Source organism: Nicotiana sylvestris, chromosome 12 (assembly GCF_000393655.2).
Source record: "Nicotiana sylvestris chromosome 12, ASM39365v2, whole genome shotgun sequence".
Taxonomy (NCBI): domain Eukaryota; kingdom Viridiplantae; phylum Streptophyta; class Magnoliopsida; order Solanales; family Solanaceae; genus Nicotiana; species Nicotiana sylvestris.
The window spans coordinates 84248208-84264448 of NC_091068.1; the positions used below are offsets into that span (position 1 = coordinate 84248208).

Below are 16241 nucleotides of genomic sequence, written 5' to 3' on the forward strand. Positions count from 1 at the left end.
GTGATTTCTCTCATTTTGGACTTTGCAAACACGGTCTAAGGCAATTTTTGAGAGGATATTTGAGGGGTTTTTTGAGGTAAGCCACTTGTGATCATTTTTATTCAATAATCTTGTTTCCCCATTGAATTTTCCACCTAGTTTGTGTGTATTTAAGGTGGAACTTAGGAGTTTGAGGCTAGAGATTTGGAGAGTTTAATTTGAGGATTTGAGTGGCGATTTGGTATCGGATTTTGGTAAATTTAGTATTGTTGGACTATTGGTTGAACATGTGTTCGGATTTTATGACTTTTATCTGATTTCGAGACGTGGGCCTGGGTCAACTTTTTGGGGCAATTTTCTAATTTCTTGTTTAAGTCTTGATTTCATTAATTAGATTAGTTTCTTATAGTAATATTTATAGTATATAATTGCTTTTGGCTAGATTTGTACCGCTCGGAGTCGGAAAGTCGAGGGAAAGGCATTCTTATTGGATGATTGAGCTTGATTTGAGGTAAGCGACTTGTCTAACCTTGTGTGGGGTGATTCTCTTAGGATTTGATATTGTTGTAATAATTTGTGATATGTGAGTGTCGTGTACGCGTGGTGACGAGTGCGTACACAGGCTGAATATTGAAATTTCGGTACTTGCTAAGTAGTTTTCTTTTTATTCCTTAATTTAGTTGTTCTAGGCCGTGTAGCCATCATGTTTAGCTAAAATTCACATTTCTATGTGCCTCATCTCTTAATTGAAATTTGCACAACATGCTTAGTTGAATTACCTATTTCCTTGATTTCATGTTCATTCTTTAACTGTAGAATTTGCTTTCTTGTATTATCAGTATTTCATTTACTACGTGTTGATTTTTGTGATTCTTGTTGTGATGACCGTTTGGTTGTGGCACGAGGTTTCTTCCGTGCGTAGTGTTGTGCACGAGGTTTCTTTCGTGTGGAGTGTTGTGTGGCACGAGGTTTCTTCCGTGCGGAGTGTTGTGTGGCACGAGGTCTCTTCCGTGCGGAGTGTTGTGTGGCACGAGGTCTCTTTAGTGCGGAGTGTTATTGGCACGAGGTTTCTGTCGTGCCGTTGTGAGATATTTACTTTTGAAACTACGAGGCTTTACCTCGGGAGCGCCCCTGTTGATTTCCTAGTTTGATGTGTTGTTTATTGTTGATGTTGTTCCTTAACTTGTTAGATGTTCTTTTTCTTATGTGTTGTAATTGTCTTCCTGTTTTCCTGAGTTGTTGCCTTTACGTACATTCTTACTATTTCATTTATCTGCCATTCCTTTTTATCAGTTCACCTTCTGCCCTATTTCTTATATTCTAGTAGGGCCCTGACCTCGTCACTACTCTACCGAGGTTAGGCTTGGCACTTATTGGGTACCGTTGTGGTGTACTCATACTACGCTTCTACACATGTTTTTGTGTAGGCCCAAGTACATCTAACTAGCCCCGATCTTAGTTGAGAGTATGTGCTGCTTCTTGGAGACTCCAAGGTATATCTGCCAGCATCTGCAGATCTCGGAGACCCCCTCTATCCTTATTATATTGTTTTTTTTTATTTCTCTTAGACATTGATGTATAGAGACATTTAGTACTTCCATAGAGTTTGTGACTTGTGACTATCGGGTGTTGGGAGTTGCTTATGCTCGAAGTTATTGATTTTACTTGTACATGCCGAGCGGCAGTTTTCAGTTATACATTTTATTTGTTGAAGTTTAGTCATTGTTTCTGTTATTATTTCAGTTATTCCGCAATTATTAGGCTTACCTAGTCTTAGAGACTAGGTGTCGTCACGACATCTTACGGAGGGAGATTTGGGTCGTGACAGTGATGGCGGCTCCGGCGGACCTTGGTGTTCAATCCTCTACCAAAGTTATTTCTCCCTTTGTTGCTTAGCAGTTCTCTCTGAGGTATCCCTACTGCAACATGTTTACGACTTCTTGACTGAGGGAAATTCAATCTTCGATTTTGTGCCCACGTTCCTGGTGGAACTCACAGAGGGCGTCGAATTTTCTGGTGCTCGGATCAGACCTCATGTTCGGCAGCTACTTTACCTTTGTTCCGAGCTTCTTAAGGGCATAGACTATTTTTGTAGGTGACACACAAAAATTGTGAGTAGATAATAAGGGGGCACATCTCTCTCGTTTCGGTGAGTCCTAGTCCTTGGCCTGGATGTGCCTTCTTCATAGCAGAGGGAAGGTGCAGCGGGAGCCCTGACGTATGGTTGGTGTCGGTCCCTGTTGGGTCGCGAGACCGGGTGGTGCCTTATGACGTTGTCTCTTTGTTCTTTCCTAGACTCGGCTTGTACCAAGATGAGCCGATGAGTTGGTACGTTGAGTTTGTCTTCATCTACTCGGACTTCGGCATAGTAGGCATTATGGATCTCGTCCCAAGTGGTTGGAGGATATTTCATCAATGTCTCAACAGTTTTCTAGTTGCTCTTGAGCCATCCCTACCAATCCGTTATGGAAAGTTGCAACCGCTATCCCCTCGAACACGTTCGGCAGAGTCATCCTTACCCTTGTTGCACTGGGCGAGGAAGTCCCTCATTCCCTCTCCCAAGGATTGCTTGATAGCGAATATGTAGTTTACTCTCGCTTCATCTTTCTTGGCTCTAGCATGTGCGGTTACGAACTTGTCGGCCATTTCCTCAAACGTTTCTATGGAACGGGCTGGTAAATATGAGTACCATGTTAGTGCCCCTCCCATGAGGGTCTCGCCAAACTTCTTTAGCTAAATAGAGGACACTTGTTCCTTGGCGAGGTCGTTGCCTTTCACGGCGGTGATGTAATGGGTCACATGATCTTCAAGGTCAGTGGTTCTACCGTATATCCTGAGGTAGGGTGGCATTTTGAAGGTCTTTGGTATGGCATGTGGGGCTGCTTCGTCATTGTATGGCTGCTCTACGAACCTGCCGGTGTCCCTTTTTGGCAGAAACTTAGGGGCGGCAGGTATCTTGTCGACTCGTTCTTGGTGTTCTTTCATCTGGTCTCGGAGTGCTTTATTTTCATTCTCCATTTCCTCTATCCTCTTTAGAACGGCAGCGATGGCGTTGTCACCTGCAATGTTAGTAATATTGTGAGTCATACCTGTTGTTTGAGGGTTTGACCGGTTGCATTGTTCGTTTGTTCGTTGTATCGTGTATGCTCTTAGGGTTTCTGTAATCGTGCCTGGAGTGGGCCTGTTGAGCATGCTCACCAGCGTATCGGTTAGCATGCTCTGAGGAGCTTCTTCACAACTGGTGGTGTCCCTTATTTTGTGGACATGGAAGCTCCTTTTCCGTTGGGTTTTGTTATGCTACAATAGGGGGAGGACATCTCTCGCGCCCAGGGAAGGCAGTGGGCATCACGTCTTCGCCTAGGGTTTCACAACTCTCGCTGATAGCATTCATGAGGTTATCATGTAGGTTTTTGTACATACAACGAAAGAAAAAGATCTTGGGGTTTGTGAGGTTAGTGACTTGGTTAGCTGTAGATCTAAAGGAAACTAAAAAATTAACTAAGAAATCCCCACAGATGGCGCCAAATTGTTTGACCAAAAAAATAGATCTTGGTTCAACTAGTTCAATTTATACAAATAAGGGTTGATCTTAGTTAATAATAATGTCCCAAAGACGAGATTCTCAGTAGTGTGATAAATAGCACATAAATCTATTCCAAAAAACTATGACGATATACAATAATCAATATTTAAAAACCCAAACAGAAGTAATGCAGCATTAAATAGCAATAATGATATTTATGTAAATAAATGTAAAAGAGTCACCCGAGAAAGGATGAAATCAATGAATATTCTTTCTGACAATCAAGAATGATGGATAAGCCTTTGAGTCCAAGATATTCTCGAATCCAGCAGAAAAGTGTAGGCAAAAATCTCAGTAAAAAGTTATTTTTGTGTGTTTGTGATGAGACCAGATTCTCTCTATAAAGTCAAAGTATATTTTACAAGTGAATTTCTCAGATCCCCTGTCATTGTGTCTCTAACATGTTCCTAGAAACCCTAATAGTACAAGTGCAGATAATATCCACTAGAATATTCTCTTTAATGTCTTATCTTGAAACTAACCGTTATAACTCTGTCAAGGAAATTCAAACTCGGTCTCGATCATTAATGGCTCCTCAACTTAAGCCCTTGCTGACTCTTCGACCACGGCCTTCGTTGTTTCTTAAATAACTTCGACACGTGACGGCTTGGGAATGTTTCACTAATGCCACTGACTCAAGTATTGTAGAGATAGATTTTGACACATACAGTAAATACATAGTATCATATAAGCCATTCAAGAGAATGAAATACATCAGGTATCGGTTTTTATTTATCCATGACAGCTCTAACTTAATGATACTTCACCTGTTTGTCTCTATCCATGAAAGGTTTACCTAAATGTTGTTCGTTCCTAGGACCTGAAGATCAAATCCCTCCAAACAAGAGAGCTAGGCAGCAACATCAAAATGAAGAATCTTCAAATAGGGGTCCTTCCTTCACTTTAGCACAAAGCTCACCAAGGACAAGGTTTCCACATCCCCAAAACCAAACCCACTTTCTCCAAAGAGAAATTATGAGTGACAGCACTCAACATATTTTGAGTTGATAATAACAAATACTCCTCAGATAACACATAAGTAAATTGATCACAAACATCAGATAACACATAGCAAATTGATTAAAGGATACACAAACATGAGCCCCACTTGACTTTTTTGTTTTTTCCCTTTTTACCCCTTTTGAGTGGATAGTCATTCTGCACAGCATATCAATCAGAACATAAAGATGAGAAAGAACAAGGACTACAAGGTCCATGAAGATATCCACCAAGCCAGCAAAAATAACAACTTACAAACTGGAGATATAATGATTGCGCCCTACTTTCATCACTTATACCATTTTCTGAACAGGGATATCTTATACCATTGACATCTAAGGGACACCTTATATGACAAAAGGCCAAAGGCCAAAGACCAACAGATTTTAAAGCAAGAACATCATACTTCAGTTCATATAACATTCAATAGAGGCTTCCTAGATCTTGTTTAGCTTTTCTGCTACAACAACAGGATTTGCTTTAGCAATAGCATCCCGACCAGCATTCTTATAATCAAATGGGCACCCGTGCTTGTCTGAATAACGATGAGCTGCACAGAAAAGATTTCCACACTTGCAATTGAACCCTGTTAAGCCCACACGCTTGTGGCAAGTAGTGCACCTAGTTGGGCCCACTTTTGGCTTCACCTCTGAACTCTGACCTGAGGATAAATCTGAAGATGCTTCTGTAGAGATAACCTTTAATTCTGCTGATTCCGGTTGCACATTGATCGCACCAGTGACAATAGGCTCTTTGTCATTACTGCTTGAGCTTCCATTTACAATGTTTTCGATTGATGTAGCTGCAAATTTAGCCTGTTCCTGCTTCAGTACCATGTCCTTGTGACACTTGGAGCACATATTCATGGTGGCCGCACTACCAAAGAATCCACAGTTGTTGATGCAAAGGATGGGGCCTTCTGGAGCTTGGCAGCCTGTCTCTTTGGAAGATTCCATTTTCTGCAGTTAACCTGCCACTTGCACCACAAGCTCATTATATACAATTTCCATCATTGCAGCAAAAAGAACAAGCAAATCCCTCAACTAAGGAACACTGAGATTATCAGACAGGGCCGGCAATCCGAAATATTACATCCAATCAAAAAAAGAGGAAACATTCAAACAACCAACAATAACTAGAATTAGTCATCAACATGAATGCCTTTTGGTTGGTTCTCAGTCAACACTATAGGGGGTTTAGTTCAGTAACCTAGACAATTAATTATGACATTAGAGGCAAATGGTGAAAACTCCAGCTCTCTTTTCTTCATATCCTCTCAAAGATGTTAAGCACAATCACACAAAAAAACTTAACTGGAAAACAAATTGCTATACCGCTACAAGATCCATAAGTAGATGTAACTTAACTAGATGGCAAAAACTACATTCATTACAAGACATCTTTCTCACATATACCTCAACTTTCTGAGATATGGTTGCCTGCAAACTTCAAATTAACTTAACCAACCCTTATTTAGACTTTGCAAGAACATAGGAGTTCAAAATTGTGATTACATTGTAAATCAACCAAAATTTGAGTTCCTTACAAAATAGAATTATGTGAATCCAGGTGAAACTACTTCTGACAAGCAAACTGGATACTTAAGCTGCCCAATCTAGCAGAGATATCCAAGGCTCCATCCTTGCTCAGCTAACTGCTGACTTGCTAACATAGCCAGCCCATTCTTGTAAATGGTAACAGCAAATCGTCATACATTAAAAAGAATATGTGTTGCTTAAGAATTCTTCTTGTAGCCAATTAGAATAGCGTAGAAAGACGGGCAACTTATTCTTATGTTTCTTTTTTAACAATACAAGTTCAGCAAACACTAACTCCTTCAAGAAAAAAACCAAACACTAGCTGTCACCAAAACAGAAGTGGTAAAAGACCGACAGGAAGACATAGCTGCAACCATGGTGGTAAGCAAAAGCTTGCACTTCAATCATTATCATATAACTTAATATGGTCCATCAACATGGAATTTCAACTATTCAAGGGTTTCCACCAAAAGGAGCATGATTAGTAAACTCAATTATCTAGACAAATACAAAACAGTCTAAATATCCTTCTGTTGCTAATCTATTATTGCATATAGCATGAATTCAAGAAATTTGTCAACTGAATGCACAGATAGATCTCAGAGATGCCGAGACAACTGTTGTTTGCATGAATAGTTATCCAAGATCACGGCACTCCTTTATGTCATTAAACTGCTTAATATTTCTCATCGTGGAAAAAACTGGCTCAGCATACAATCACCTCGAAGTGAATGGTAGTTATTGAAAGATCATCAACTATTACACTAGCAAAGAAACACAAAAAGATCAAGTTTATCCAACTAGAATTCCTTACTAAGAAACTGAAAGCTTAGCAAAGCACAATTCAACAAAATGATGCAAAAAAGACCTTTAAAAAGTATAACACAAAAGACATTCACTTCTGACAAAGATCAAAGAAACAGTAGAAAAAGCTAAGTGCACATATTAATGTTTCAATATTTCCGCTCCAACATTTAACACGATGAATGATAAACAACTCCATCTATGTGAACTTAGGATAACGGAAGAGGTAGGTTGATGGTTAGGATATAAATAGTCATGCTTTTGTTAGACAATGATATTTTAACAAGGGGATTCAAAAGACCGGAACTTGTGCCTTAAAACAAACTTTGAACTAACTTTGCCACTACAAGGGGATTCAATTGAACCCATTCCTTGGCTGTGGCTCTGCCACTGCCCACAAAGAATACAGATGATTCATATAGTTGAAGCCAACTAGTTTGGGAATTGGGACGAGGCATCATTGATGATTAATGAAAGGGGAAAAAAAAGTGAATATATAAAACCCCAACTCAGCACAGAACTCAACTGCTTATGCACAGCAGCACATGTTATTTAGATGATTCAGATAGCAGCAATACTTCACATAAAAACAGATATGGTAAATTCTCAACTAAGAAGCAAGAAATCAGCATTATCCCACATGGGTTGTAAAGCAATATCCTAAAAATCAAAACTTTAAACTTATGACACGACGCCATAACATTGGGAAAAAAAGAACCATAATAATCCAAATCTAACAAAGTAGTTCACAAAAAAAAAAAAAAAACTCTTTTAACGCATAAACGCTAGAACACATGCTTAATTTTAAACAAAAAAGGGAAAATTGAAGAAAAGCCAACAAAAAATCAATAAAAGTCGAAAACTTAACCCGATCTTCAGTTTCAAATTCGAAGCCCAGGAAAAAAAGGCCTAGAATCACCCGATTAAAAAACAATTATTATTATAGAAATAACAAGAGAAGAACATAAAATTAAAATCAATTATTATGGGAGAAAGAAAAACCAAAAATAATCAAAAAGCAAAAAAAGTATACCTTAATCGAAGCGATAAATCGAGAAGTCGAGAGGTGAAGAAAAGAGGAAGAAATTGAGAAAGATTAGAGAGAGAGAGAGGCCTAAAAAGAGAGAAGAAAGAGAAAGAGGAAGATTGAATTGTAAAACTGCGGAAAATGATTTTTCGTCCCCTTTTATTTAATTGTAATTTCATTAACAGAATAACTTTATTTGATTATGGTTTTGGACTGATAAATTAATTTGAAACGGAATGCTTTTGGGAGTTTGGAGTGTGGCCCAAGCTTTCTTTTCTTCACCTGCCCTTACCGAACTTCTATTTTACCGTTTTGCCATTCCTTTTTCCATACGTATCGACCTCCTCTTTCCGAGAGAGACGGGCCAATTAAATTTAGTGGGCGTTTGGACTTAAGAATTGCAAAATTTCCAAAAACAAAAATGAAAAAAAATTTCAGCGAAAAATGGTATTTGAAAATTAGAGTTCTGTTTGAATATAAATATAATTTTGGATTGTTTTTGAAGTTTTGTGAGTGATTTCCTTAATGGTATTTCCGAGTGAAAATTTTAAAAAACAGCTTTTGGAAGTTTTTCAAATTTTCGAAAAATTTCAAAATGCATCTTCAAGTGAAAATTGAATTTTTTTTGAACAAACGCTGATTTCGAAAAAAGTAAAGATTTTTCGAAAAAAGGGAAAAAATTTCTTATGTCCAAACGGGCTCAATCATAGTGTTAAGCTTAAGAATTTACTGGTATAATTTAATTTATATATATTTCGTACGTATTTCCTTTTTCCTTCTTTTGGAGCTAGTTAGATAGAGCTGTCAAAACGGGCTAGCCCAGCTCAAGCCTTGTGAGCTTTTAGATTTGGTGGGCTAGGGCAGGCCGGCCCTCCATCTATATGAGCCTTAAAATGGCCAGGCCAGCCAAGCCCTAAGAGGGCCGCGGGCTAGGGCGGGCCAACTCTTCAATTTTTTTAGAAAAAAATATTTCTTCAAATCTTTAAATATTTTATCGTGACATAATCTTTTAATTATATGAACGACTTCTGTTTATTTAGAATGTACAAGAATCTTGATATTTGACAAGGAATCTCGTAATTGAAATGCAAATTCTCGTTATCTCTAGCTCTTAATTTTTTAACGATACATGAATATTTTTTTTGTACTTTTCTTTCACTTTCCTTAGGTTCATGAATTGCTTTAATGAGTTTATATGTTAAGGTTTAACATTATTTGTTAATTTTATCATTATAGTCCGTAAAATTTTAAAATTCATGAAATTTGCTAGTGTTGTCAATTTTCTTTGCGTATTAAAACTTGACATTTTACTATACTGAAGAGCAATTTAATAATTAATAATATATTAAAGTAACCAAACTGATCATTGGCCACTTAAAGTAATATTTTCTTTTAAAAAAATTTATTATTGGCCACTTAAAACTTTCATAGTTTGTTGTTAATTAAGCAAAAGAAAAAATAATCGTGTCATACTACATGCATATCAAAAATATAAATTCTAGTTGATATGGAATGATAAATTAGCAATCTAAGTTTGGAAAATGGGGATTATAGTTAACATTTTTTTAGTTTTTATTTTTTTAAATATTTAAATTTGAATTTAATTGATTTTTGGCCCATGGGTCGACCCAAGCCCAGCCTCGGTCAAGTCTCAAGGGCCAGCGGCTGACTTGGACCAGGCTTATAAGCCTCACTTTTAAATGGACTAAAAAAATTCAAACCCAGCAGCCCTACCCAAATAGCGGCTGGGTTGGACTGGCCTCACGGGCCAAGCCTATTTTGACGGCTCTATGGTTAGATCTTTGACTGCTTGTCAAGGGCTTGAAAGTTAATTATGAAAACTTAAATAGATACTATGTTTTAAGAATACTGCTGACAACTATGCCCTGTTAATTGTTCTGAAATAAAACTTAATTGGACCAACAATCTTATCCTAATTTTTCGATAAATGGGATTCAATTGAGCCATGTCAAAACACTTAGATTCACTACTGATATCAGCCCATAATAAAAAGGTGTCAAATAAATTGGATGAGTTGAATCAAGACATGTTAAAGTAACGAGTATAACCTAATCATAACCCGTTCAAAGCTTGCTTGAATTTATATTAGGTTGCGTCAACTTAGACTAAATAATGGATTACTATAACCTACAGCTAACTCAAAACACGTTTTAATTATTTGTTTGTTATTAATTGTGTAATTTGTTTGATTCTCAAACCAAATTACTCCAACTTGGATTATGTACAAAACAGACTCTAAAATATGCGCATAACTCAAATCTAAACTGAAGCATATTAAGGGTGCATTTGGTATTGAAGGAAAATATTTTTCAATTTTCTTATATTTTGTTGGCTTAAATATTTGTAAAATATTTTCCTGACGAATTCATTTTCCTCGGATTAGAGAAAAATATTTTCCTTATCAAGAGAAGAGAAAACATTTTCAAAAACTCTTTTTCAACCTTCCCCACGCTCACCAACCCACTCCACACCCCCACACTCACCCACCCAACCCCTTTCTCCAAAAAAAACTTCTTTTTTTTTCTTCAAATTTTAGTTTTTTTTCGTCGCCACCCACCTTGCTCCCCCCTCCCCCGCAATTTTTTTTTTACTTTTTTGATAATATCAAATTTCTGTTTTTTTTTATTTTTATGCACCACCCACTCCCCAACTTACCCCTCCACCCCACCCCCACCCCGCACAAAAAAAAGTTTTTTTTGTAATTTTCAATTTTTGTTTGTTCGTCTTACTGCACCACCCAAACCCACCCCCACCTCGCACAAAAAAAAGGTTTTTTTTTTCCTTTTTTTGTAATTTTAAATTTCTGTTTTAAGTTATGAGTTCAGAAGTTTATGTGTTTAGAAGTTTATGAGTTTAGAAATTATAAAATTTATGGTTTTGAAAGTTTATCGGTTCGAAAATTTATGAAATTTGTGGGTTCGGAAGGTTGTTGGTTCCAAAGTTTATGACTTCATGTTTATTGTATCAAAATTATTTATGAATACTCTTGAGAAGTTATTTTCCATAATTTGCGTACCAAACACCGAAAAATGAATAAGATTACAACTTGTTTTTCATGAAAACATTTTCTTGGAAAATATTTTCCACGAAAAATATTTTTCGTTATACCAAACACACCCTAAAAAGGTTATAATTTTATGGGCTATTGTGCTCAATACCGATGTTGAATGCACGGGAGCCCTGAGGGCGGGTTAGTGGTGCCATGTGTTGTATCCTTGCATGTAAGTTGGTGTAGAATGTTGGACTAAAATGTTGAGGAATGGAGCGCCACTTCAATTAATAGGTTTGTCAGATTTTTTTTTCATTAATAGTGCAGGTGCGTCACACTAGTAAGCCATCTTCTTGTAATATTAATGCCCCCAAAACTGACGTACCGTTAAGTGTAATTTGAGAAGATGACGCGCTGAGTAATTGCACCTTCAGTGTAAATTTTAAAATGAAGATGTTATTAATGGACGCGCCTTCCTTATATTTTTTATTTACTCAGAAGGCTCAATGGGGTGATGCACCGTCAGTTGAAATTAGATTCAACCGTCTCACATTGATATGACAAATGTCTAACATTACAACTTTACGGAAGACTCACTGTCAAGTTGCGCCTTCTATGAAAAGTGGAAGGTTTGCGTATTGAATGCGCCTTTTGTTAGGAAAAAAGAAATACATGCATTTGGATTTTGTATATAACCGATGTTATTTTAAGATGTATATAATGTGTTTGAATGCACCGGAGATTGTTAAAAGATTAGTATTATTTCGTAATTTGTAATCTAATTGCCAAATATTAGTATTATTTATTAATTATAATTGCGACTTTATGTAGGTTTTAAAATGTCAATTGATCAGCGTGTAAGGATTGCGGTGTACTAGGGCGGTGAGATAATTTATGAAACCGACACAATTAGATATAATTATGGTACTCGTGCCATTGTAAAACTTTCGCTAAATGTTGAGTATGAGTGGCTAGTTAGGAACTTGCATATTAGGATGAAAACCAACCCTAACGAGGTAACGCTTGTTTCTCCGGTAGGTGGCCATGTCAGACCACACAAGGTATTAATCGATATAAAGAAATTCATATTGTTGATAATGAGTCATTACAAGATTTTTTGAGGGCACCTGACAGATTAAAGCATATGATGAATTTTGATGTGCTTGAGATGTTTATTAAAACTAAATTATTGGATGTTGTTGAGTCCACAAATATTTTTCACGAGTCATCTCTGCTTTCTAATGTGCCATCTTTTAATCTTAGTGAGCCTTCATCCGAAGCTTATGTACCATGTACTGATCCACTAGGTAGTTATTCAAAATTTCATAATTTTACAAGGTTGCTATCATAAAGTACAGCACCAGAAATTGAACGAACACCTAGTAGCTACGGTCATGGTTGTACTAGTTTTGGCACATTGTTTTCCATTAAAAATTATCATTATCATAGTTTTAGAGATGGTGCGGGAACCATTAATGTAACCAACACATTTGAGAATAATAAAATCTAACATATTTCAATATTTTCAGATATACTGGCTTGTGTTGAAGCCAATGCTCATGTCGACGAAGGGGGTGATGACTCTAACAGTGATGCCTAGAACGACGCATATGAGTCAGATAGGGTTGACGAATATGGTTTTGATCAAGATATTGACGATGATAGCCAACCGTAAGTCGATGATGTACAACAGATACAACCATTTCATAGGGAGAACGTTCCATTTTTATATGATACTCAGGGGCGTCCAGAGGTGTTTGCATCTACTCGTGATTCAGAGGGTGTTCGTTGCAAAATTTGGATGGATGATAATGCAACTGCTCTTGAGTCTAGAATGTTGCTCCCCACCAAAGAGAGACTGAAAACAGATGTGAAATTATGGAGTTTGCAGGCAAATAGGATGTTTAAGGTATGAGAAGCAAAAAAGAATTATTGGACTATTCATTGCAGGAGGTGGGAATTCGGATGCAAGTGGATGCTCAGAGGAAGGAAAACTCAAACCAATTTATGGACAATTGGAAAATACTATGGCAAGCACACCTGTCTGATGGGTGTAATCCCAGAGGATCATTATAACTTGGATATTAACATTATTGCTTCTTTGTTGTTACCTTATGTTAGGAACAATCCTTAGTTCAAGCTTAAAGAGGTGCAAACTACAGTCAAGGTTGCAGTTTCACACACTCCGTCATACAAAAAAGCTTGGCTCGATCATAATCGTGCATTCGAGATAATATACGGTGACTTTAATGAGTCACTTGCATAGCTTCCTATATATATGAATGCACTCAAACATTTTAATCCAGGAAATGTGGTGGAATGGGTACATGCAGATCAGTCAACAGCGGAGACAAATATCTTTAAATATGTTTTTGGGCATTTAAACCTTGTATTAAAGGATTTAAGATACATACCTGTTATATCGATTGATGGAACTCACATTTATGGAAAGTACGACTTAAAGATGTTAATTTTTGTGACTGCAGATGCAAATGGGCAGATACTCCCATTAGCATTTGTAATTGTTGATAAGGAGTCAAAAGATGCTTGATCGTGGTTCTTGTCATATCTTGGAGTGAATGTTGTAAAAAGGTCACACGGGAGTTGCATACATATCAGATCGGGCTCCTGGAATTCTTCGAAGTTTTGAAAAGTACGTCCAGCTACATGAGCCGAATGCATATTATCGGTTATGTCTTAGGCATTTGAAAAGCAATTTCAACTCCAAGTTTTTCGAACAAGGAGATAGAGGGAATGATGTGGCATGTAGCTACCCAACACCAAGAATGCAAATTCAAAAATGTTATGCAATTTATAAAATATGTGAATTCGGCGGTGATACAATCTATATAGCCATCGAGCAATTTGGATTCTAATTACTTTCATAACGGGGCAGCTATATGTATAATTTTGCCAATAATTAAATACTACATTATATTTGGTGTCTATACTTGTAATATTTAGCTCCCTACTATAAATAGCCCTTAAGGCTCTCATTTTAGACTTATCTCATTTTGATACTGAGATTACGAACTCCTTGATTGAGTGTTATGGATGAATTCCTTTGTTAATTAAACACATTTAAGATGGCTTTTATGGGGATTCCTCCCCTTGAGGATTATCTTATAGTTTAGGGTTGATTAGGAGTTAAGTTGAAGGGTATTTGTGTTTGATTTCAAGTGTTCTTCAATTTTCCTAATTAGTTTTTTGCTAAATTCTATCTTTCTCGCTTTTTATTTGTGCTCTTGTTATTTTTGCTTCCGCGTTCGCATCATCATGGTATCAGAGCATAGGCTAAGAATGTGTTTCTATAAATTCCTTATTTATTGCACTGATTTCATATTAAAAATTTTGAATTGATTTGTTGGAGGTTATTTGATACTTGAGGATGCTTCATATTGTTCCTTGAGCTACATATTGTTGTTTCCTAGCTGAAAGGTGAAATATGGCTCCGAATCATGGTAGTCATTGTTAAGTATTGAAGCTTGGAAGAAGAAACTTGAAAATAGGTTTCATTGATTCATGTTTGTTTGAAGAAATTGTTGTTTGAGGCTTGTTCGTGGAGTTATGGGAACTTGTATCTCAAATTTGGTGAGGTTTGGTGAAGATTTGAGGTGTTTTTGATTGGATTTGAGATTAAAAAATGAAGAACTTGAGGAAGAATGCTGGAATTTCGTTTTTTGCTGAAATAGCCCAAATTTGTCCATTTTGCACCAGTGACCACCTTGCGTCGGTAATCACTTTTCTATCCAATTTCAAATATAGCATTTTTCAATTTATTTTTCCTTTTTAAAGTATATTCTAGCTAGTTTACCTAAGTATTTCATACTTAGTGATAAACAAGTTTTTGTGTACTTTATTTTATTTCGTGCTAATTTTGTTTGTGTTTTTTCTCTTTAGTTTCGTTGTTAATTTCTTGTTTTCATTGTCTGTTAGTTATTTTAGCTTCTTTGTTGAGTTACATAAACTTCATTCTCGCCCGGAAGTTGGAAGAACCACTCGGAAGTGCCTTGATTGAGTTTAATATCAACTTTGGATATGTATCCAAGAGTGAAAAAAGGCTTGAGCGGTGAGATTCTTAGAGTATGTGCCTAAAAGTCGAGTGCACAAAAGTGATAAAATTTGAGTGCAATCTTTGGGAGATATATTAAGGAAGTGAAACAGAGAGGTCCTTTTACTTTTAACTTATTTTCTTTGCTCGCAGGTTGTCTTTGAATATTGGAGATACTACAACTCCAAGGGAGGGAGTCTCCGATGAGACTATTTTGGATGCTTTAAAAGCTTTGATTTTGAAAGTTGATAACATGAAACAAGTGGTCAAGTCTCAGACAACCTTCTTAATCAATGGCAACGCTTGTCACCTAATCCTAACCAAGGAGTGGGAACTAGTGCAACACAATAAACTAGTTCCACTCTAACCACACCATACATTGAAAGGCTAATCAATCAACCACAAACTAGATAAGCAAGAGTTGAGCAACAACAACAACCTCAAAATGACTTTGATGATGGTTTGGACTATGATGAGCAATATGATGAATCGGTTAGCATCCAACCAAGGAGGAATGGACAAGGTGGCTTTAGAGGGAGAGGTGGAAGGCATGGTAGGGCATATCAAAGTAGAAACTTGGATGATATTTATGATTATGGTTATGGTAGAAATGAAGAACATTGGTAGATGGTGGGAAGATTGTATTTGGAAAAATCAAGTTATTACATCGAGTTAATTATGTACTGATATGTCATGACACGTGGATCAACAAAGGAATGACAGTTGGCGAAGAATAGTTGAAGAGGCACTAGATTTAACAAGCACGGGCAAAGATCCAAGAAAACCAGAAGGAATGGGTGCCCGAACCTCTTGATAATCAGAAGAAGCATCGGGAGAATGAACCTAAATAGCAAAAGAGTATAGATTCATATTATTGGTAATTAATGAGCATTAATTATGGAAAACGTTATAGAATCTGTACCGAAAGAGTTACGATTGTCAATTATAACATTACATTGAATGTCATTAATTGTCCATAATAATGCCATTATGGAAGGAGAGAAACATAGTACTTAGAAATAGCTATAAAAGGTGAGGAATGAACATTTGTAAGGACACGAAATACTACTGGAATATACTGATTTACTTTGCTTTTTATCCATCTATTATTTACATCAATTATTCTTATTTCTATTTGATTATCAGTAACCCGAGTTCTTCTAAAAACAAGCTTTGACCGGAAATCTTATTTTTGGTTAAACAAATTGGTTCTGTTACCGGAAATCTGATAATCATCTGCTTTCCAAATC

The 16241-nt window shown here is 36.7% G+C and overlaps 1 protein-coding gene across 2 annotated transcripts; it reads right to left on the reverse strand.

Annotated features, from left to right (window-relative positions):
• Window positions 1–4750: 4750 nt before the first annotated feature.
• On the reverse strand, window positions 4751–8080 carry LOC104242232 (zinc finger A20 and AN1 domain-containing stress-associated protein 8-like). Of its 2 annotated transcripts, XM_009797344.2 has the most exons (3): window positions 7937–8080; window positions 6108–6245; window positions 4751–5531 (listed from the first exon to the last, which is right to left on the reverse strand). In XM_009797344.2, the coding sequence occupies exon 3, from the start codon at window positions 5515–5517 to the stop codon at window positions 4999–5001; it is 519 nt and encodes a 172-aa protein (XP_009795646.1). In that variant the 5' UTR covers window positions 5518–5531; window positions 6108–6245; window positions 7937–8080; the 3' UTR covers window positions 4751–4998. The 2 variants fall into 2 exon arrangements, with proteins under 2 accessions (XP_009795646.1, XP_009795588.1); XM_009797286.2 differs by lacking the exon at window positions 6108–6245 and having other exon boundaries at window positions 7937–8077.
• Window positions 8081–16241: the final 8161 nt, after the last annotated feature.